Here is a 23,128-nt window from a genome sequence, read left to right on the forward strand (position 1 = left end):
AGTTAATGTGGAGATCATCTGGAGAAAGCTCCGCGGGGCTGGACTGGGTTGGCCGGATGGTTAGCTGGCTGCTACGGTTACCGACGGCGTCTGGGACTGATAACCTGAGGGTGGGGGTGTACGCTCTACCCCTCTCGTTGATGTCTTTTCCTCCTCCTCCTCCTCCTCCTCTCCCCCGCCTCCTCTCCCTCCACCTACTCCTCTCCCTGGGGCCACACTAATATGCCCCCTGCTGTGCACTGGCAGGGCTCTACAGTGCGACCATTTTACTCGCGTATGCACCTAAATATTTTTATTCGCAACCTGGAATTTGTATTTAGGAGCACCAGTGCACCTAGAAAATGAAAGATTCTAGCTTGAAATGTTTTTCATTGTGCTCCTTAATTTCTTTGTGTGTGCCTACATTTTTCAACTTAGACGCACACGTGCTCCTCGTTAAAAAGATCAGCGTAGAGGTCTGACTGGGGGAGCTTGGACAGAGACAGAGGTAAAGTCTTCTAGAATCTGAACTACCTGCAGCTTCATAGCAGTGATCCGTCTTCCTTTACCCCCAGTGCATAGGGTTAATCATTTCCACTGATGTAAAGAAGTCCATTCTTCTGAGACAAGGAAGCCGGCTAGATTGTAGGAGACTGGATAGGTGGGCGGTGTAAGCAATTAATATGGCTGAAATTCCACCTAACTTATCAGAGCTCAGAAGTAGATGGTACGTGCCTATAGGGGCTGGGGATCATGTGATTAGTGTCGGCCACTCCCGTTGGATTAGCCCGGTGCTGCGCACCAAAGTTTGTGAGGTCACAAGTTCATCCCAGTCTTACCTCTACCCCCCTGTAAACCCTGCTCTGTCCATGTCTGGTAGTGTGGCTTCAATTGGATCTATGGGGATTTGCCAAGTACCAGTGGACAGTAAGAGGATCCCATTACACAGTCAGAGGAAAGCTGTCTGGATGCTCGGGGAATCTATCTGTTGCATCTGTCTGTTGGCACATCCTTAGTTGGGTAAAATACATGGCTCTGGTGTCATCTGATTGTATGGCTCTGGATAGAATGGCTAGTTGTCATGGCTAGCTGGTACAGTGTCCGCTTTACCATTTGTAGACGGGTTAGTCTGTGTGGTAACTGTCTAATAAATAAAATGTGAACAATTATACTGCTTACTAAGCCCAGGCCTACTGACAGAAAGCTGGTCTAGTCCTCAGAACACCTGTGTGAGAGTGCGTGTGTCTACCTTCACCTCTGTTTAAGATGTCCTAGTCTTCTCTTGGCCGTTTGTGTAACACACCTACATCAGGCGTGACAATGAGTCCTGTGTCTCTATACACTTCAGTAGATGTTGGTTCTAGGTTGAATCCTGACCACAGGGTGGGCGGTGGATGAGCTGATCTTTCCTGGAACCTCTCTGTGCCACACATAATAAGTCCTAGTAATGCCTGTAATTCAGTGATGATCTGCAGTGGGACATGCTGCTGAATGAGTTCCTCATATGCTCAGGTCTCCTAATGCATCTTACAGCGTTGGTCATTTAATGCTACAAATAAAGAGAGAGAGGTGTTATGGAGGAAGAGTTTATCCTGCCTACAGGCCAGGCCAAGGCAGACTCAACAACCCCTGCAGCTCCTTTCCTCATCTGGTAATTGAAGGTGAGAAATGATTTCATTATCCTCGGGAAGAGAGTAATCTGGTCTCGCCTCATGATCCGCTCATTTCCCCGAGTGCATCTCGACCTGGAAAACACATGCGCGAACTTACATGCACACGTGCGCACACACACACACACACACACACACACACACACACACACACACACACACACAGACATACACACTAGGGGAGTGTGTTCTGTTCTCCCAGGACAGGCTACACACACTCTCTCCCCTCTACTATCTCCCACGGCTGTTAGTGTTATTGGAGTGAAGGATCAGTCATCAGATTCCACATATGCTTTATTAATGTCTCAATCAAAGCTTTTCTACTTGGCTCACACACTCACACACACCACACTGTCCAACCACACTCACACACACCACACTGTCCAACCACACTCACACACACCACACTGTCCAACCACACACACCACACTGTCCAACCACACTCACACACACACCACACTGTCCAACCACACTCACACACACCACACTGTCCAACCACACACACCACACTGTCCAACCACACTCACACACACACCACACTGTCCAACCACACTCACACACACCACACTGTCCAACCACACACACCACACTGTCCAACCACACTCACACACACCACACTGTCCAACCACACTCACACACACACCACACTGTCCAACCACACTCACACACACACCACACTGTCCAACCACACTCACACACACACACCACACTGTCCAACCACACTCACACACACCACACTGTCCAACCACACTCACACACACACACCACACTGTCCAACCACACACACCACACTGTCCAACCACACACACCACACTGTCCAACCACACACACCACTCTGTCCAACCACACACACCACACTGTCCAACCACACACACCACACTGTCCAACCACACTGTCCAACCACACTGTCCAACCACACACACCACACTGTCCAACCACACACACCACACTGTCCAACCACACTGTCCAACCACACACACCACACTGTCCAACCACACTGTCCAACCACACACACCACACTGTCCAACCACACTGTCCAACCACACTGTCCAACCACACACACCACACTGTCCAACCCCACTCAGGAAGGTCACACTGTTAGTCAAACACTGTAAACTTCATCATGGACCTTGAAAATGTTCTATAGAGTACCAGACTACCAGAGAAAACATTTAAAATACCATACGCTGCTTCAGGTTGGCCTCTTACACTTTTAAAGTGGCGTGATACAGGCGCCTGGTAAATTGTAGCGTCTCTGGCTGTCAACAGGTTCATCAGGAGACAGGCGGAGTGTATTTGCGGGGTGAGGAGTGAGCAGGCCTGTTTTTAATAGGAGAGGAATATTTGGACGTTTTATCAATAGGCATTATTAAATCCTCCTTGGTTGAGCTAATCTTTGGGCCGGCGGTGCAGGAGAGACGAGCTGTGTCGGCCCTGAGAGGTGGAGAGAGGCTGCCTGTAAGCTGCTTATTATATCGACTGCCTTCTCTCTCTCTGTTTCTCTTTCGAGAACACATTCTCTCTCTGCTACCTCTCGTCTGCAAGATGAACACACACACACACACACACACACACACACACACACACACACACACACACACACACACACACACACACACAAAGAAAGTCAACCAGAGCTGAGCAGAGCCTCAGCCTTCCCATCAAAGCCAGCTGCTAAGGCTGAAGTTTTATTCAAATGAGTGTTTACTTCTTTCCCTGCCAAGGAAGTGTGTGTCTGTCTCCTTCTCTCTCTCCCTCCTGTGTGTGTGTGTGTGTGTGTGTGAGACAATAGCAGCTTCATGGCACTTTCTGTACCTAACAGAAGGAGCAGGCTGGTAGTGGGTGATAAGCCAGACAGACTGGCTTGCTCCTGGTGATTATCGCCCACCGGACCCCCTCTCTCCACACACACATTTGCCCAGCTTACAAGTCTAAGGAGCCATAGTGAGGAGGGGGGAGACAGATAGACAGGGGATGCTTGTATCACAGGCAAGGTGGCAGCTCTGTGGAAGGCTTTCAGAAAACACCACACACACACACACACACACACACACACACACTAGGTCTACACCGTGAGGAGAGGAGACAGGCTTTATTATGTTGCTGTAGTTGAAACAGACGGATGGGTGTAAGAATGCTCCACGTTGAGGAGTTATCTGGTGTAGATATAGAGCTTGTTAGTTTGGTTGTGTTGGCTAGTTCACCCCTGGTTGTTGGTTTTTAAATGTGCATGGTTATGTACGGTAAACATTCAAATGATTGAGTTGAATACCTGTGGTTTTGATGGTGGTGGTGGACTGAGAGTGAATAGATAATGCCAGTCAGTAGATGTATGTCTTCATGTTGTCCTCTGTTGTTTTTCCCAGGTGTATGGCCCTCTGAGGAGGTGATGGCCCACTACTGCCTCAAGAAACGCCACATGTTCAGGTGAGTGGTTCTGGTCTGGCCCCTGACCTCTGTCCCTGCCAGGCAGGCATTACAATGTAGAATAGATTGTTGGCTCTGGCTCCTGCACTGCGTTAGGCTGCTGCGGCAGAGAGAACAGAGAGTTGAAAGGTGTGTGGGATGTTTGATTTGCACTCAAGGCAGTACACGACCCTTTGATTTCCTGTTTTTACATTCAAGAGGCAGGAGGAGAGGAAGAGAGGGATATTGATCAGGGCGCTGCGCTGAAGGTCAGCTAGGCCGCAACACTCAGGAAGGGAGGGAAGGAAGGAAAACCAGGGTGCAAGCCTCTGGCTGTGTGTGTTTTTTGTGTGTGCACGAGATAGAGTTGCGTGTTTGTCAGCCAGATTGTCACTCTCTTTCTATCTCCCTGTAATCAGCCACTCAGCAAGAAAGAACGAGGGGAGGAGGATAAAATAAGAAAAGACTGGACCAAATAGCTACGTGTCATCGCCTCCTCAGCCCACTGTAGCTCATAACAGCAGCACTGGACAGCACACTGGTTTTTAATGGACCTTCTTTACTCCAATTACCTCCTTGGTTGAGGATTTTGTGTCGAGGGAGAGAGGGATTCTGTACAGTAACTGTGTGTGGGTGGCAGTAATTGTAAAGAAGTGCATGTGTGTATGTAAGGAAGTGCATCTAATTGATGGTATTGTCTGTGTCAGTGTGTGACTCTGTGGTGTGTGTATCCAGTACACAATGTCAGCAGCACCATGGGGAACCCAACAACCATCATTACCTTAATGTCCCTGCTGCAATACAAACTCCTATTTCCACCAGGAGATAAAGGCACAACAATGTCACTGCTTCTTCAAAGACACTGACTCTGGCTTGCTTAGGGAGGGGGGAAATCAATGAGTTGGCTGGAGTAGCATTCCAATCAATCCACACACACACACACTTTCTAAGAGAAGGTATCCACAGTTAATTAGAGTTACTGCAGTGTCAGGCAGCAATGGCTGCCATGTGGTGCTCTAATCTACACCATGTTACCACAGGACTTGCAGCCCTAGCTCCCAGTCTAACAACCCTAGCTCCCAGTCTAACAACCCTAGCTCCCAGTCTAACAACCCTAGCTCCCAGTCTAACAACCCTAGCTCCCAGTCTAACAACCCTAGCTCCCAGTCTAACAACCCTAGCTCCCAGTCTAACAACCCTAGCTCCCAGTCTAACAACCCTAGCCCCCAGTCTAACAACCCTAGCTCCCAGTCTAACAACCCTAGCTCCCAGTTTAACAACCCTAGCCCCCAGTCTGACAGCCCTAGCCCCCAGTCTAACAACCCTAGCCCCCAGTCTGACAACCCTAGCTCCCAGTCTAACAACCCTAGCTCCCAGTCTAACAACCCTAGCTCCCAGTCTAACAACCCTAGCTCCCAGTCTAACAACCCTAGCCCCCAGTCTAATAGCTCCTGCTATTAATGTTAATGTACAGTCTCTAGCCCCCAGTCTGACAACCCTAGCCCCCAGTCTAACAACCCTAACCCCAGTCTAACAACCCTAGCCCCCAGTCTAACAACCCTAGCCCCCAGTCTGACAACCCTAGCCCCCAGTCTGACAACCCTAGCTTCCAGTCTAACAACCCTAGCTCCCAGTCTAACAACCCTAGCCCCCAGTCTAACAACCCTAGCTCCCAGTCTAACAAACCTAGCTCCCAGTCTAACAACCCTAGCCCCCAGTCTAACAACCCTAGCCCCCAGTCTAACAACCCTAGCCCCCAGTCTAACAACCCTAGCCCCCAGTCTAACAACCCTAGCTCCCAGTCTAAAAACCCTAGCCCCCAGTCTAACAACCCTAACCCCCAGTCTAATAGCTCCTGCTATTAATGTTAATGTTCAGTCTCTAGCCCCCAGTCTAACAACCCTAGCCCCCAGTCTAACAACCCTAGCCCCCAGTCTAACAACCCTAGCCCCCAGTCTGACAGCCTAGCCCCCAGTCTAACAACCCTAGCCCCCAGTCTAACAACCCTAGCCCCCAGTCTAACAACCCTAGCCCCAGTCTAACAACCCTAGCCCCCAGTCTAACAACCCTAACCCCCAGTCTGACAACCCTAGCCCCCAGTCTAATAGTTCCTGCTATTAATGTTAATGTACAGTCTCTAGTCCCCAGTCTAACAACCCTAGTCCCCAGTCTAACAACCCTAGCCCCCAGTCTAACAACCCTAGCTCCCAGTCTAACAACCCTAGCCCCCAGTCTAATAGCTCCTGCTATTAATGTTAATGTACAGTCTCTAGTCCCCAGTCTAACAACCCTAGCCCCCAGTCTAACAACCCTAGCCCCCAGTCTAACAACCCTAGCCCCCAGTCTAACAACCCTAGCTCCCAGTCTAACAACCCTGGCCCCCAGTCTGACAACCCTAGCCCCCAGTCTGACAACCCTAGCCCCCAGTCTGACAACCCTAGCTCCCAGTCTAACAACCCTAGCCCCCAGTCTAACAACCCTAGCTCCCAGTCTGACAGCCCTAGCCCCCAGTCTAACAACCCTAGCCCCCAGTCTAACAACCCTAGCCCCCAGTCTAACAACCCTAGCCCCCAGTCTAACAACCCTAGCTCCCAGTCTAACAACCCTAGCTCCCAGTCTAACAACCCTAGCTCCCAGTCTGACAACCCTAGCCCCCAGTCTAACAACCCTAGCCCCCAGTCTAATAGCTCCTGCTATTAATGTTAATGTACAGTCTCTAGCCCCCAGTCTAATAGCTCCTGCTATTAATGTTAATATACAGTCTCTAGTCCCCAGTCTAACAACGCTAACCCCCAGTCTAATAGCTCCTGCTATTAATGTTAATGTACAGTCTCTAGTCCCCAGTCTAACAACCCTAGCTCCCAGTCTAACAACCCTAGCCCCCAGTCTGACAACCCTAACCCCCAGTCTAATAGCTCCTGCTATTAATGTTAATGTACAGTCTCTAGTCCCCAGTCTAACAACCCTAACCCCCAGTCTAACAACCCTAGCCCCCAGTCTAACAACCCTAGCCCCCAGTCTAATAGCTCCTGCTATTAATGTTAATGTACAGTCTCTAGTCCCCAGTCTAACAACCCTAGCCCCCAGTCTAATAGCTCCTGCTATTAATGTTAATGTACAGTCTCTAGCTCCCAGTCTAACAACCCTAGCCCCCAGTCTAACAACCCTAGCCCCCAGTCTAACAACCCTAGCCCCCAGTCTGACAACCCTAGCCCCCAGTCTAACAACCCTAGCCCCCAGTCTAACAACCCTAGCCCCCAGTCTGACAACCCTAGCCCCCAGTCTGACAACCCTAGCCCCCAGTCTAATAGCTCCTGCTATTAATGTTAATGTACAGTCTCTAGTCCCCAGTCTAACAACCCTAACCCCCAGTCTAATAGCTCCTGCTATTAATGTTAATGTACAGTCTCTAGTCCCAGCTCCTGACAGCCCCCTCCTATACACTATCCACGCCCCGCCTGTGGTCACTACGTCCGCCTTCCTTCTCCTTTCCATCTCTTCAGCCAGTTAAACATGACTCTTCTCTCTCTCTCTCTCCCTGTCTTCACCTCTCTCTCTCTCCCTGTCTTCACCACTCTCTCTCCCTGTTTTCACCTCTCTCTCTCTCTCTCTCTCTCTCTCTCTCTCTCTCTCTCTCTCTCTCTCTCTCTCTCCCTCTCTCTCTCCCTAGTCTTCACCTCTCTCTCTCTCTCTCTCTCTCTCTCTCTCTCTCTCTCTCTCTCTCTCTCTCTCTCTCTCTCTCTCTCTCTCTCTCTCTCTCCCTATCTTCACCCCTCTCTCTCTCTCTCTCTCTCTGTCTTCACCTCTCTCTCTCTTTCTCTCTGTCTTCACCTCTCTTTCTCTCTCTCTCTCTCCCTGTCTTCACCTCTCTCTCTCTCTCCCTGTCTTCACCTCTCTCTCTCCCTGTCTTCACCACTCTCTCTCCCTGGTCTTCACCTCTCTCTCTCTCTCTCTCTTTCTCTCCCTATCTTCACCTCTCTCTTTCTCTCTGTCTTCACCTCTCTTTCTCTCTCTCTCTCTCTCTCTCCCTCTCCCTGTCTTCACCTCTCTCGCTGTGAAATTTCAGTTTTTTATTTTTAATCAATTTGCCAAAAATAAAAAATAAACTGTTTTTGCTTTGTCATTATGGGGTATTGTGTGTAGACTGATGAGGAAAAACAACAATTTAATACATTTTAGAATAAGGCTGTAACGTAACAAAATGTGTGTGTGTATTATTTATTATTATTATTCAAAATGTATTAAATATATATATATATTTATTTATTTATTATTATTATTCAAAATGTATTTAATTACTTTTTTTCCTCAAATCTACACACTATACCCCATAATGACAAAGCGAAAACAGGTTTTTAGAAATGTTTGCAAATGTATTAAAAGTAAAAAACATAACTATTCAGACCCTTTACTATGAGACTCGAAATTGAGCTCAGGTGCATCCTGTTTTCATTGATCATCCTTGAGATGTTTCTACAACTTGATTAGAGTCCACCTGTCGTAAATTCAATTCATTGGACATGATTTGGAAAGGCACACACCTGTCTATATAAGGTACCACAGTTGACAGTGCATGTCAGAGCAAAAACCAAGCCGTGAGGTCTAAGGAATTGTCTGTAGAGCTCTGAGACAGTATTGTGTCGAGGCACAGATCTGGGGAAGGGTACCAAAAAATTGCAGCAGCATTGAAGGTCCCCAAGAACAGTGGCCTCCATCATTCTTAAATGGAAGAAATGTTGATCCACAGACTCTTCCAAGAGCTGGCCGCCCGGCCAAACTGAGCAATAGGGGGAGAAGGGCCTTGGTCAGGGAGGTGACCAAGAACCCGATGGTCACTCTGACTGAGCTCCGGAGAACCTTCGAGAAGATCAACCATCTCTGCAGCACTCCACCAATCAGGCCTTTATGGTAGAGAAGCCAAACAGAAGCCTCTCCTTAGTAAAAGGCACATGCCACATGACATGACAGCCTGCTTGGACTTTGCTAAAATGTACCTAAAGGACTCTCAGACCATGAGAAACAAGATTCTCTTTTCTGATGAAACCAAGATTGAACTCTTTGGCTGAATGCCAAGCGTCACATCTGGAGGAAACCTGGCACCATCCCTATGGTGAAGCATGGTGGTGGCAGCATCATGCTGTGGGGATATTTTTCAGCGGCAGGGATTGTGAGACTAGTCAGGATCAAGGGAAAGATGAACATAGCAAAGTACAGAGAGAGATCCTTGATGAAAACCTGCTCCAGAGCACTCAGGACCTCAGACTGGGGTGACGGTTCACCTTCCAACAGGACAACGACCCTAAGCACACAGCCAAGACAACGCTGCAGAGGACAAGAAATTCCACAAATTAACAAGGCACACCTGTTAATTGAAATGCATTCCAGGTGACTACCTCCTGAAGCTGGTTGAGAGAATGCCAATAATGTGCAAAGCTGTCATCAAGGCAAGGGTGCCTACTTTGAATGATGTCTTCACTATTATTCTACAATATAGTAAAAATAAAGAAGAACCCTTGAATGAGTAGGTGTGTCCAAACTTTTGACTGGTACTGTATATATATATATATATATATATATATATATATACACTGAGTGTAAAAAACATTAAGAACACCTTCCTAATATTGCGTTGTACCCCCCGTTTTGCCCTCTGGTGTGTGTATCCAGTACACAATGTCAGCAGCACCATGGGGAACCCAACAACCATCATTACCTTAATGTCCCTGCTGCAATACAAACTCCTATTTCCACCAGGAGATAAAGGCACAACAATGTCACTGTCAACAGCCTCTTCGTTGGGGCATGGGCTCTACAAGGTGTCGAAAGCGTTCCACAGGGATGCTGACCCATGTTGACTCCAATGCTTCCCACAGTTGTGTCAAGTTGGCTATATGTCCTTTGGGTGGTGGACCATTCTTGATACACACAGGAAACTGTTGAGCGTGAAAAACCCAGCAGCATTGCAGTTCTAGAAGCACTCAGACCGGTGCACATACTACCAAACCCCGTTCAAAGGCACTTAAATCTTGTATCTGGCCCATTCGCCCTCTGAAAGGCACACATACACAATCCATGTCTCAATTGTCTCAAGGCTTAAAAATCCTTCTTTAACCTGTCTCCTCCCCTTCATCTACACTGATTGAAGTGGATTTAACAAGTGACATCAATAAGGGATCATAGCTTTCACCTGGTTTCACCTGGTCAGTCTATGTCCTGGAAAGAGCATAATGTTTTGTACACTCAGTGTAAATGTACAGTATCTCTCTCTCTCTCCTAGGGGTGCGGTGTGTGAGTTGGGAGGAGGGATGACCTGTCTTGCAGGGCTCATGGTAAGTAACATTTCTCCCACACACATTCAACCATACTACACATATGTCACATTTCTGCACAACCATGTCTGCTCTCTCACTAATCAAGTTGACCCCTTGTGAATCCATACACACACCGTGTGTGTGCAGTCATGCACTCACTCACTCACTCCCTCACACACACTCACTCACTCACTCACTCACTCCCTCACACACACACTCACTCACTCACTCCCTCACACACTCACTCACTCACTCACTCACTCACTCACTCACTCACTCACTCACTCACTCACACACACACACACACACACACACTCACACACTCCTACTGTTACGTGTAATTCTGTGCTGTGGATCCGTGTGTGTATGTGTGTGTGCAGGGGGAGGAGAGCAGAGAGCCCTAGGCCTGCCCCTTGTGCTGACAGGTTGAGGGATTGTTAGCCGAGGTCTTAAGAGCCCCTCCACATCGACAGGCTTTAGCGTGTCATCGATCCGCCACCGTCTTCAGAAGACCAGCCTGCCTTTATCTCCCTGGAGTCAATATCCCGTGTTGTGACATTGCAGGCTGCTGCTGAAGACCTTCCCTCACACCTCTCCCCTCCTTTCTTCCCAACCTCATTCCTTACCTCCTTCCCTCACACCTCTCCCCTCCTCCCTCCTTTCTTCCCAACCTCATTCCTTACCTCCTTCCCTCACACCTCTCCCCTCCTCCCTACTTTCTTCCCCTCCTCATTCCTTACCTCCTTCCCTCACACCTCTCCCCTCCTCCCTCCTTTCTTCCCCTCCTCATTCCTTACCTCCTTCCCTCCTCCTCTTCTTGCCCCTTGGCTTCCTGTATATTTTTTCCTTTCCTCCATATCCCCCCCTCCTCCTCATCAGTTCCTACTTCCTCCATCCACACCTCCTCTCTCCCCCTTCTCCTTTCTACTCCTTCATCCCTCTCTCTCTTCCATCATCTTCTCTCTCCATCCATATGCGTCCTTTGCATCTCATTCTCCCCTCTCTCTCTCTCTCCTCTCTTTCTTTCTCCCTGTCCCTCTCTCTATGTAGTTCCCTGTAGGGGGTCTGCCTCGGCAGGGTTTCCAGAGTGAGTGGAGTCCTGCTCTTCTCTTCTGCATGGCTGGCCTGGCCCTGTTCGGCCTAGGGCTCCTTCTCCCCGTCTGGCCAGCTGGTGGGACAGGGCTTGCTGTCCCCTTACACCCCACAGGGAGAGAAGGGGAGGGAGCAAGCAGCCCACTAGGGCGAGAGGGAGAAAAGGAGGGAGGAAGAGGGGTGAGGGAATGTTCATGGCTCTCTCTGTGTATTTTCTGGTGCTGAATTGGAGTGGAGGTGTGTGTGTGTTTGGGGGAGTGACATCTGATGGTCTTGTCAGTGTGTCATAGAGCATTTGACAACATTGATCTTATATGAATGTGCCACACACACACACACACACCAATGATAAAAAAGGGAAGAAAAAGGGTGCAAACACAGAAAAGACGGGGTTGTAAAGAAGCTGAAGCGTGCAGCAGCACAAAGCACTCCATCGTCTGCGGTGCAAAGTTATATGAAGGGCATCTGGCAGGCCGAGAGCAGAGAGCAGAGTGACAGCGCGCGTGATGGCTCCGCCTGATAAACACAAACCGGCAAATGAAAGGCTCTCTGCTCGCCATCATCCCCTGTCACAATGCAATTACTGAACAGACTGATAGCAAGATAGAGGCCCACAGCTAACGGGAATGATAAAAGTATTGACTGATTTGATTGAATGATTAAAATAATGCAGACATAAAATGGAGGGAAAAAAGGATGACTGAGAAAAGGAGGGGAGGGAGGGAGAGAAAAAGGGAAGATGGAGAGAGGGAAGGAGAGGGAGCTGTTGAGAATGAGGCTTTGTAGATGAGGCGATGCTTCTGTCTTGTGTGTTTGGAGAGGGAGGAGAGGGAGGGGGAGTGCCTAACTCTCTCTAGGGGTCTTTTGCTTTTATTTTGGGTTCTTGTCCTCTTTTTGTCTCATCTTTCACTCTCTGATTTCTCTCTCTCTCTTTTCAGATTGCCATTTGTGCTGACGTGAAGGAAGTTCTGTTATCAGATGGGAACGAGAAGGCTATTCAGAGTATCCTCCTCTCTCTCACTCCATCAGAGACCCAAACACAGCACTCAGCCCTGGGTCATTAGCAAACCCATAGAGACACTGTGTGTGCGTGAGCGTTTCTGGGCATGTTGGTTGTCTGTATATGTGTGTGTCTGTGTTTTTTTTACAAGGTCAGAGAATATTACAGTTGTCTGAGAATGTGAGGGAATGTACTTTTTCACAAAGACACACTCGGCACTCTGGTGCCCAATATCACTTAGAATTCAGCAGAATGTCCCTTCCATACCATTTCAATCCATCCTTCTACAGTTGTGTTATATGAGTGATTGAAAGTGGTTGGTAAGACCTTGCCCCATTTGAGTGAAATAATTGCATACTATCTAAAAGTATCTCCAAATGCATGTCTTTTTAACTCCCTCTCAGGGCCAAAGCCACAATGCTAGATGACTGAGCATTTAATTCAATTAAATTCAATTAAATTCAATAAAGGGGCATTCCATACAAGATTGTCACAAAGATATTTCTAATGTTTTGGATCTTCCTGAAATTAAATCCATAGAAAGGCCATTGGTGGAAGGATGCTTGGCATACCTTCGAAATCTGTATCCAAAATAGTTATTGGGAAAGAACTAATTAAAGTTGAGAAATGTGTGACATTTTAGTCTTACCCAGGCCTCCTTTAAGACACTACAATGATGGATGACTCTGTAGATGCTAGAAAGCCATTCTTGGTGTCATTTAAATCTGCACAGTGTGCTCTGAAATGTGAGTAGTCTTCAAATATAAATGTAAATATCATAAAAGTACCCTTTTTTGATATATACGTATATATATATATATATATATATATATATATATATATATATATATATATATTGTTTTATATTGTTATATATATATTGTTATATGTAACACATATTCTACAAGAACATCACATTTCCAGAGTGGGCTCTGTGCTGCATTTGAAGTTTTGTTAAATTTTTTGATGAGATCAGATCCAGGTAGGAGTTGTTGGGGCATTGTTGCTGAGCAACTGGACTGCTTCAGTTATTAATGTGGCTTTCCTTCTGTTTGTTTTGCTTGGGGCAACTTGGGGCAACGGAACGGCCTACCCAGAGGTATTGGGTCTTGTGCCCCTTCACCTGTACCCACACTGCCTGCTCCCTGCTCTCTCACTGGTTTGAACTGCCAGCTCGCTGCTCTCTCATTGGTTTGCACTGCTAGCTCCTTGCACTCTCATTGGTTAGCGCTGTCTACCCACCCTCCCCAGCCCTCTCCTTCCATCCTCTCTTCTCCATTGTACCAGCACGATAAAGAGAAATCTGTGGCTTTTACAAAAGCAGGAAACCTACACACGCTAAGCTTGGACAAAATACATGGTTCAGATTTAGCTGAAGAACTGTTCACCACAATGAGACGTCATTGAATATCACGGAGGCAGTAACAATAGCATCGCTGGGCCTCTGATGAAGGAAACGTACACAATTCAGCGTTGACTGCAGCTTTGTTTAAGAGAAAAGAAAGAAGGTGGCGGGAAAGGCAACCACAGAGATGGACAATCAGCTGTGTTGCCCAATAGGCCACTTTCACAACATTCACAGGCTTTTTCCCGAGAGACTATTTTTGTGTAGTCGTTCTCATAATAGAAATAGATGGAATGGTGTGATAAGTGTGAGAAAAGAGAAAGAATGGAGAGAAATAGATGAGCAGATATGGCTATTGAGAGTGGATGAAATAGAATAGGCGTTTCTCTCAATCAACACAAAACATGTACAGTAAGTACCCTCTCAAAGTCGCTTTTTCACGTTCTTAGTGTAAATATGTAGCAACTAGCATATATTATTATTTAACCGGGCCTCGCACGTACACATTGTGCCATACAGCCGCACGTACACATACATTGTGCCATACAGCCGCACGTACACATTGTGCCATACAGCCGCACGTACACATTGTGCCATACAGCCGCACGTACACATTGTGCCATACAGCCGCACGTACACATTGTGCCATACAGCCGCACGTACACATTGTGCCATACAGCCGCACGTACACATTGTGCCATACAGCCGCACGTACACATTGTGCCATACAGCCGCACGTACACATTGTGCCATACAGCCGCACGTACACATTGTGCCATACAGCCGCACGTACACATTGTGCCATACAGCCGCACGTACAGTAGACACACGCTCACCAAGCACCCTCACTCCTGACCTTGAATTACAAACTGAAAATCATTTGAAATGTTTCCATTGTCTGATTCATGAATGTTGGCTGCTTCCCCCCTGTGTGAAGACCCAGAAGGACATATATTCCTCCGCTTACACACCCAGAACAGACAAAAAATGCACTACTACTATACAATTGGCAGTAGGAATATAAGTATCTACTTACTGTATAGATGAATGTGTTTATGTGAGAACCTGTTGAATTCTTGAGTGCTTGTTAAGTGTAACGTTATTTCTGAATGCCTGTCGGTTCGAGTACTGTATTTGTGTGAGTGACTGAGAGAGTGTGTGTACAAGCCTGTTAGGGTTGACCTTAATTTGAATTGACCCCAACCAAACCTGTTACACCACTGTGTGTGCATGGCTGTTACAGCTCTTGGCTATATGTGTGTGTGTGTACTTGTGTGCGTGCGTGCATGGCTGTTTCACCACTTGGGGGGCGGGGGGGTGAGTGTGACAGAGATAGTGAGATAGTGTGTACACCACTTGGCAGTGTGTAGGATGACCTCTCCCCCAGTGAGGTGGTACTGATGAGATTACCCTGTAAGCTCCTCTCCTCCTCAGCCCATGATCCCAGTGTGCTGACTCTCTTACTACACAGACCTGCCCTGTGTCCGTGTGTATGGAGTCTGCCCGAACATTTGTGTGTGTGGTGTCTGTCCGAACATTTGTGTGTGTGTGCATGCATGTGTGTGTAAGGGCCCATCCCTTTGATCTAGGATTGGCTCTCCATCCATCCAGCAGATACCTCTCCCTCTCTCCCCCCTCCCCCTCTCTTTCCTCTTCCCCTCTTCGCGCTCTAGATTGGATTTGCTACAGCTCTTTGCTGCTTTAAAGACAGATAAATCCTAATTGAATTGCCTCAGCACCGGCCCTCCAGACAGTGTATTAATAGACAGGTTGACATCAATCAGCCTGTGTGTCATAGTGGTGATGTGGTGAGCTCCTCTCAGGCGTAGGCTACAGGTTAAAAGCCTTCTGATTGATCTGCTGGCCTCCATTAAGCCCTGCCCTGCTCTGCTCTGTTCAGGTCTGTTCTGCTCTGTTCTGCTCTGTTCTGCTCTGCCCATTTCTGCTCTGTCCTGTCAAGCATCTGGCAGCCTCTCACTTTGCCCCTGGAGATCAGGGATGGTGTGTGTGTGCGTGCGTGCGTGACCGCAGCTGATAAGTTACCACCAAAGACCCAAAACCTGCCTAATAAAATGCTAGATCATGTCAGTAGCTGCATGTGACTAATGTTATTTGTGAACGTGAGATGTTTAGTTGTAACCTTAACCAGGTCACCAGATGTGCGTGGAGTCATCGAGAGAAACAGGCAGGCCGGTGTCTTTGGCTCCACAGATGTTTCCAGCAGGTGAGCCGTTTATCTGATAACACCTCCCTCTCTCACACCTCTCAAATCTCTCTATCACTATTACTTTAATGAAATCCATATATGGGTTCAGCTCATTAAGTCACCTCAGTTATCATCTTTGACTGATGATCAAGACGTCATATTTTACTTTCTACTTCTTTCTGACAAAGAAGGTAGATTGAGGGGTTTTACAAAAAGGAACATCACTGTGGAACAGTCATTCTTATTCCCATGTAAAATAGCCTTTTGAGTGACTAAAATATCAGCCATAATATTTTCGGTGGATAGAAATGTAAAAAATTTTTTTTTTAAATGTAAGTCATTTTTCTCATGGCTTACAACCAGGAATGTTTGAAAAGAGGCTGGCGTTGACTGACAGGTCTTTGAAACGCCTATGTCAAGAAACTTGGATGCAGTGTTGCAGTAAAATCATCTCAAGCAAATGTGGTGAAACACAAAGCAACTCAAACAACATGGAAATTGCGTCAATGATGTCAACTTTTTTAAACATCCCCCATTTGGCATGTCTCTTGTGATGCCATTCACAGCAGCACTGACAGATGATTTGACATGACAACTACCTCAGAGTTTTGAACAAACCTTCCCCCCCTTTTGTTCCATGCTGGCTGAAGAACTAGCTAGCCGGTAACTAGCTAACACCAGACACAGATGAAGAACTAGCTAGCCGGTAACTAGCTAACACCAGACACAGATGAAGAACTAGCTAGCCGGTAACTAGCTAACACCAGACACAGATGAAGAACTAGCTAGCCGGTAACTAGCTAACACCAGACACAGATGAAGAACTAGCTAGCCGGTAACTAGCTAACACCAGACACAGATGAAGAACTAGCTAGCCGGTAACTAGCTAACACCAGACACAGATGAAGAACTAGCTAGCCGGTAACTAGCTAACACCAGACACAGATGAAGAACTAGCTAGCCGGTAACTAGCTAACACCAGACACAGATGAAAGGGGAAACATAGAAGTGTCTTTGCCAGAGATGAATAGTGTCAACTTTTAATTATGCTGAACAAAATTATAAAAGCAACATGCAAAGTGTTGGTCACATGTTTCATGAGCTGAAATAAAAGATCCCAGCAATGTTCCATATGCACCAAAAACGTATTTCTCAACAAAAAAATTGCACACATTTGTTTACATCCCAGTTAATGAGCAGTTCTCCTTTGCCAAGATAATCCATCCACCTGACAGGTGTGGCATATTAAGAAGCTGATTAAACAGCATGATCATTACACAGGTGCTCCTTGTGCTGGGGAAAATAAAAGGCCACTCTAAAATGTGGAGTTTTGTCACACAATACAATGCCACAGATGTCTCAAGTTTTGAGGGAGCATGGACTTGGCATGCTGATTGCAGGAATGTCCACCAGAGCTGTTGCCAGAGAATGTAATGTTCATTTCTCTACCATAAGCCGCCTCCAATGTCATTTTAGAGAATTTGGCAGTACCTACAACCGGCCCCACAACCGCAGACCACGTGTAACCATGCCAGCCCAGGACCTCCACATCCAGCTTCTTCACCTGCAAGATTGTCTGAGACCAACTGAGGAAACTGTGGGTTTGCACAAACAAAGAATTTCTACACAAACTGTCAGAAACCGTCTCAAGCTCATCTGCGTGCTCTTTGTCCTCACCAGGGTCTTGACCTGACTGCAGTTTGGCATCGTAACTGACTTCAGTGGGAAAATGCTCATCTTCGATGGCCACTGGCACACTGGAGAAGTGTGCTCTTCACGGATGAGTCCCGGTTGCAATTGTTTGCTGATGTCAATGTTGTGAACAGAGTGCCCCATGGTGGCGGTGGGGTTATAGTATATACACTGCTCAAAAAAATAAAGGGAACACTAAAATAACACATCCTAGATCTGAATGAATTAAATAATCTTATTAAATACTTTTTTTTTTACATAGTCGAATGTGCTGACAACAAAATCACACAAAAATAATCAATGGAAATCCAATTTATCAACCCATGGAGGTCTGGATTTGGAGTCACACTCAAAATTAAAGTGGAAAACCACACTACAGGCTGATCCAACTTTGATGTAATGTCCTTAAAACAAGTCAAAATGAGGCTCAGTAGTGTGTGTGGCCTCCACGTGCCTGTATGACCTCCCTACAACGCCTGGGCATGCTCCTGATGAGGTGGCGGATGGTCTCCTGAGGGATCTCCTCCTAGACCTGGACTAAAGCATCCGCCAACTCCTGGACAGTCTGTGGTGCAACGTGGCATTGGTGGATGGAGCGAGACATGATGTCCCAGATGTGCTCAATTGGATTCAGGTCTGGGGAACGGGCGGGCCAGTCCATAGCATCAATGCCTTCCTCTTGCAGGAACTGCTGACACACTCCAGCCACATGAGGTCTAGCATTGTCTTGCATTAGGAGGAACCCAGGGCCAACCGCACCAGCATATGGTCTCACAAGGGGTCTGAGGATCTAATCTCGGTACCTAATGGCAGTCAGGCTACCTCTGGCGAGCACATGGAGGGCTGTGCGGCCCCCCAAAGAAATGCCACCCCACACCATGACTGACCCACCACCAAACCGGTCATGCTGGAGGATGTTGCAGGCAGCAGAACGTTCTCCACGGCGTCTCCAGACTCTGTCACGTCTGTCACGTGCTCAGTGTGAACCTGCTTTCATCTGTGAAGAGCACAGGGCGCCAGTGGCGAATTTGCCAATCTTGGTGTTCTCTGGCAAATGCCAAACGTCCTGCACGGTGTTGGGCTGTAAGCACAACCCCCACCTGTGGACGTCGGGCCCTCATACCACCCTCATGGAGTCTGACCGTTTGAGCAGACACATGCACATTTGTGGCCTGCTGGAGGTCATTTTGCAGGGCTCTGGCAGTGCTCCTCCTGCTCCTCCTTGCACAAAGGCGGAGGTAGCGGTCCTGCTGCTATGGTTGTTGCCCTCCTACGGCCTCCTCCACGTCTCCTGATGTACTGGCCTGTCTCCTGGTAGCGCCTCCATGCTCTGGACACTACGCTGACAGACACAGCAAACCTTCTTGCCACAGCTCGCATTGATGTGCCATCCTGGATGAGCTGCACTACCTGAGCCACTTGTGTGGGTTGTAGACTCCGTCTCATGCTACCACTAGAGTGAAAGCACCGCCAGCATTCAAAAGTGACCAAAACATCAGCCAGGAAGCATAGGAACTGAGAAGTGGTCTATGGTCCCCACCTGCAGAACCACTCCTTTATTGGGGGTGTCTTGCTAATTGCCTATAATTTCCACCTGTTGTCTATTCCATTTGCACAACAGCATGTGAAATTTATTGTCAATCAGTGTTGCTTCCTAAGTGGACAGTTTGATTTCACAGAAGTGTGATTGACTTGGAGTTACATTGTGTTGTTTAAGTGTTCCCTTTATTTTTTTGAGCAGTGTATTTTAAAGGCATCTGTGACCAACAGATGCATATCTGTATTCCCAGTCATGTGAAATCCATAGATAAGGGACTAATGACTTTATTTCAATTGACTGATTTCCTTATATGAACTGTAACTCAGTAAAAGCTTTGAAATTGTTGCGTGTTGCGTTTATATTTTTGTTCAGTGTACATTTTCTGCCACCCTACAGTCAAATTATGTCTCCAGTAGAGTAGCTAACTAGCTATATAAACCACGCCCCTCTGCAAACACGCCTTTTCCGATGTTGGTTACAGGGCGGTACTTATTTAAATTAGGTAAGAGAATATCATGTTACCATTGGTATAATAAAATGAGAGTTAGGGTCACCCTATCCCCTTAATAATCCGCCTCCTGAATCCAAGTGTTTGACATGGGGGAGGGGACCAGTAACTTCATGATCAAACTTTATCAATGTAGAAGCAACAGTCATTTTTCATACTTTGGACATCATACTGGTTTCATCCAAATATCATCAAAAACATAATTTTGACTGTTCATGACCTTTAAGGCAGATAGTTAAGTCTGGGTTAGGGTTAGCCATGCTTAACTGCTGCTGTTGGAGAGTCAGGGCTTATTACGTGGTTAAGGTATGTGAAAGGCAAGGTATCACCCGTCCTGATTGAGGTAGAGGTAAAGGAGGTGTGTCTGTGTGTAAATTTATCAAAGCAGAACGATTCGGTCTAATTGGATGTCCTCATCCAGAAACCATCAACAGAACCCCCACGTCACCAGACATTCTGTTGTACCCTGGATACAGGGATAGTTCTAGCTGAAAAATACCATTCATTACCTCCCTAAAAAGTCATTTTGTCGTTCAGCGATCTCACTTACTTGATCCCAGTCTCCCTCGCTTCCCCTCCTCTACTCTCCCTCCCTCACTCTTTCCCTTGCTCCCTGCACCTCTTTCCTCCCTCCTCCTCGTGTATTTACACGGGGATGATGAAGTGAAAAAGTAAACGTATAATTAGCCTGCATTACTTTGATTGTTTTCTTTTCAGATTAAACCTCCTGTCAGAACGCACGGTTTGAGAGGGGTGAAGGTCGCCCCGCGATTGGATGAGGGGGGATTGCTTTTCTCAAGTCACTGAATAAAAAGCAGGCGCGGGCCCCCTGCCGGGAGATGAGATTGTATTTCCACAAGACATAATTTTTGTTTACTGAGTGTTAATAATGGTTTATTAATAATCCCATTTGGCTGTCTGGGGCCTGGGCCCGATCTCTTGAGAGAGAGAGACAGAGAGAGAGAGAGAGAGAAAAAAAGAGTCAAGTGTTTAACTGGCTGAAGAGATGGGGAGATGGAAAGGAGAAGGAAGGCGGACGTAGTGACCACAGGCGGGGCGTGGATAGTGTATAGGAGGGGGCTGTCAGGAGCTGGGACTAGAGACTGTACATTAACATTAATAGCAGGAGCAGCCCTTTCGGTACACTACAGTAGTACTGATGACGCTCCTGTAGACTTGGAGAGTACCTGTCAGTGGTCACAGCAGTCGTAGTACTAGCAGTGGGATTCCTGGGCTGAGACAATCGAGCTGTTGATTTCAGGTGTCATGTCAGAGAGGGCTCTCTCTGAGAGGTCTGACGAGGTGTGTTTTACCTCTGTGCACTGAGGCACACACACAGTGGGGGGCGTTGAGACGCCAGGGGACAACACACTGAGAGGGGAAGAAAGGAGGGAGGAAGGGAGCAGGACAAAGGGAAAGGGAGCATAATTTATGTTTAATGGAGAATGAGCATATTTGTACCTGATTGTGTGTCCGTAAACGATAGTTAGTTACCCTACAGTATGTTACTCTCCCCTAAGCCCTTTGCCATTCTAAAAATACTCCAGTATCCCTGCACATTGTAAATGTGCTATTGGCAATGACCCTGTATATAACTTCCTCTCTTATTTCTCATGTTTTCTTTATTATATACAATACCAGTCAAAATAACACCTATGGAATCATGTAGTAACCAAAAAAGTGTTAAACAAATCAAAATAGATTTGAGATTCTTCAAAGTAGCCACCCTTTGCCTTGATGACAGCTTTGCACACGCTTAGCATTCTCTCAACCAGCTTCACCTGGAATGCTTTTCCAACAGTCTTGAAGGAGTTCCCACATATGCTGAGCACTTGTTGGCTGCTTTTCCTTCACTCTGCGGTCCAACTCATCCCAAACCATCTCAATTGGGTTGAGGTCGGGTGATTGTGGAGGCCAGGTCATCTGATGCAGCACTCCATCACTCTCCTTCTTGGTCAAATAGCCCTTTCACAGCCTGGAGGTGTATTGGGTCATTGTCCTGTTGAAAACAAATAATAGTCCCACTAAGCACAAACCAGATGGGATGGCGTATCGCTTCAGAATGCTGTGGTAGCCATGCTGGTTAAGAGTGCCCTGAATTCTAAATAAATCACCAACAGTGTCACCAGCAAAGCAGAGAGACTGGTATTTTGTGGGTACTATTTAATGAAGCTGCCAGTCAAAGACTTGTGAGGTGTCTGTTTCTCAAACTAGACACTCTAATGTACTTGTCCTCTTGCTCAGTTGTGCACCGGGGTCTCCCACTACTCTTTCTATTCTGGTTAGAGCCAGTATGCGCTGTTCTGTGAAGGGAGCAGTACACAGCGCTGTACGGGATCTTCAGTTTCTTGACAATTTCTCCCATGGAATAGCCTTCATTTCTCAGAACAAGAATAGACTGACGAGTTTCAGAAATAAGTGCTTTGTTTCTGGCCATTTTGAGCCTTTATTCAAACCCACAAATGCTGATGCTCCAGATACTCAACTAGTCTAAAGAAGGCCAGTTTTATTGCTGCTTTAATCAGAACAACAGTTTTCAGCTGTGCTAACATAATTGCAAAAGGGTTTTCTAATGATCAATTAGCCTTTTAAAATGATAAACTTGGATTAGCTAACACAACGTGCCACTGGAACACAGGAGTGATGGTTGCTGATAATGGGCCTCTGTACGCCGATGTAGATATTCCATTAAAAATCTGCTGTTTGCAGCTACAATAGTCATTTACAACATTAACAATGTCTACACTGTATTTCTGATCAATTTGATGTTATTTTAATGGACAAAAAATTAGCTTTTCTTTCAAAAACCAGGACATTTCTAAGTGACTCCAAACTTTTGAACGGTGGTGTATATACTGAACAAAAACATTTATGCAACATGCAACAATTTCAACAATTTTACTGAGTTACAGGTCATATAAGGAAGTCAGTCAGTTGAAATAAATTAATTACGCTCTAATCTATGGATTCCACATTACCGGGTAGGGGCGCAACCATGCATGGGCCTGGGAGGACATAGGCTCACCCACTTGGGAGCCAGGACCACCCACTGGGGAGCCAGGCCTTGCCAATCAAAATTGTAAAAAAAATCCCCACAAAAGAGCTTTATTACAGACATAAATACTCTTCAACTTCATCAGCTGTCCGGATGGCTGGTCTCAGACGATCCCGCAGGTGAAGAAAGAAGCTGGATGTGGAGGTCCTGGGCTGGCGTGGTTACACGTGGTGTGCGGTTGTGAGGCCGGTTGGACGTACTGCCAACTTCTCAAAAATTACGTTGGAGGTGGCATATGGTAGAGAAATTAATATTAAATTCTCTGGCAACAGCTCTGGTGGACATTCCTGCAGTCAGCATGCCAATTCCACGCTCCATCAAAGC

The 23,128-nt window shown here is 46.8% G+C and overlaps 1 protein-coding gene across 1 annotated transcript in view; it reads left to right on the top strand.

Annotated features, from left to right (window-relative positions):
- camkmt (calmodulin-lysine N-methyltransferase) overlaps nucleotides 1–23,128 on the top strand; it is a 158,126-nt gene that overhangs the window by 97,384 nt on the left and 37,614 nt on the right. The window contains exons 4-7 of the mRNA XM_029765227.1: nucleotides 4,016–4,076; nucleotides 10,333–10,384; nucleotides 12,397–12,460; nucleotides 15,961–16,027. Coding sequence (XP_029621087.1) covers nucleotides 4,016–4,076; nucleotides 10,333–10,384; nucleotides 12,397–12,460; nucleotides 15,961–16,027 — 244 coding nt within the window. The remainder of the gene's footprint in view (nucleotides 1–4,015; nucleotides 4,077–10,332; nucleotides 10,385–12,396; nucleotides 12,461–15,960; nucleotides 16,028–23,128) is intronic.

This window comes from Salmo trutta, chromosome 10 (assembly GCF_901001165.1).
Source record: "Salmo trutta chromosome 10, fSalTru1.1, whole genome shotgun sequence".
Classification (NCBI taxonomy): Eukaryota; Metazoa; Chordata; class Actinopteri; order Salmoniformes; family Salmonidae; genus Salmo; species Salmo trutta.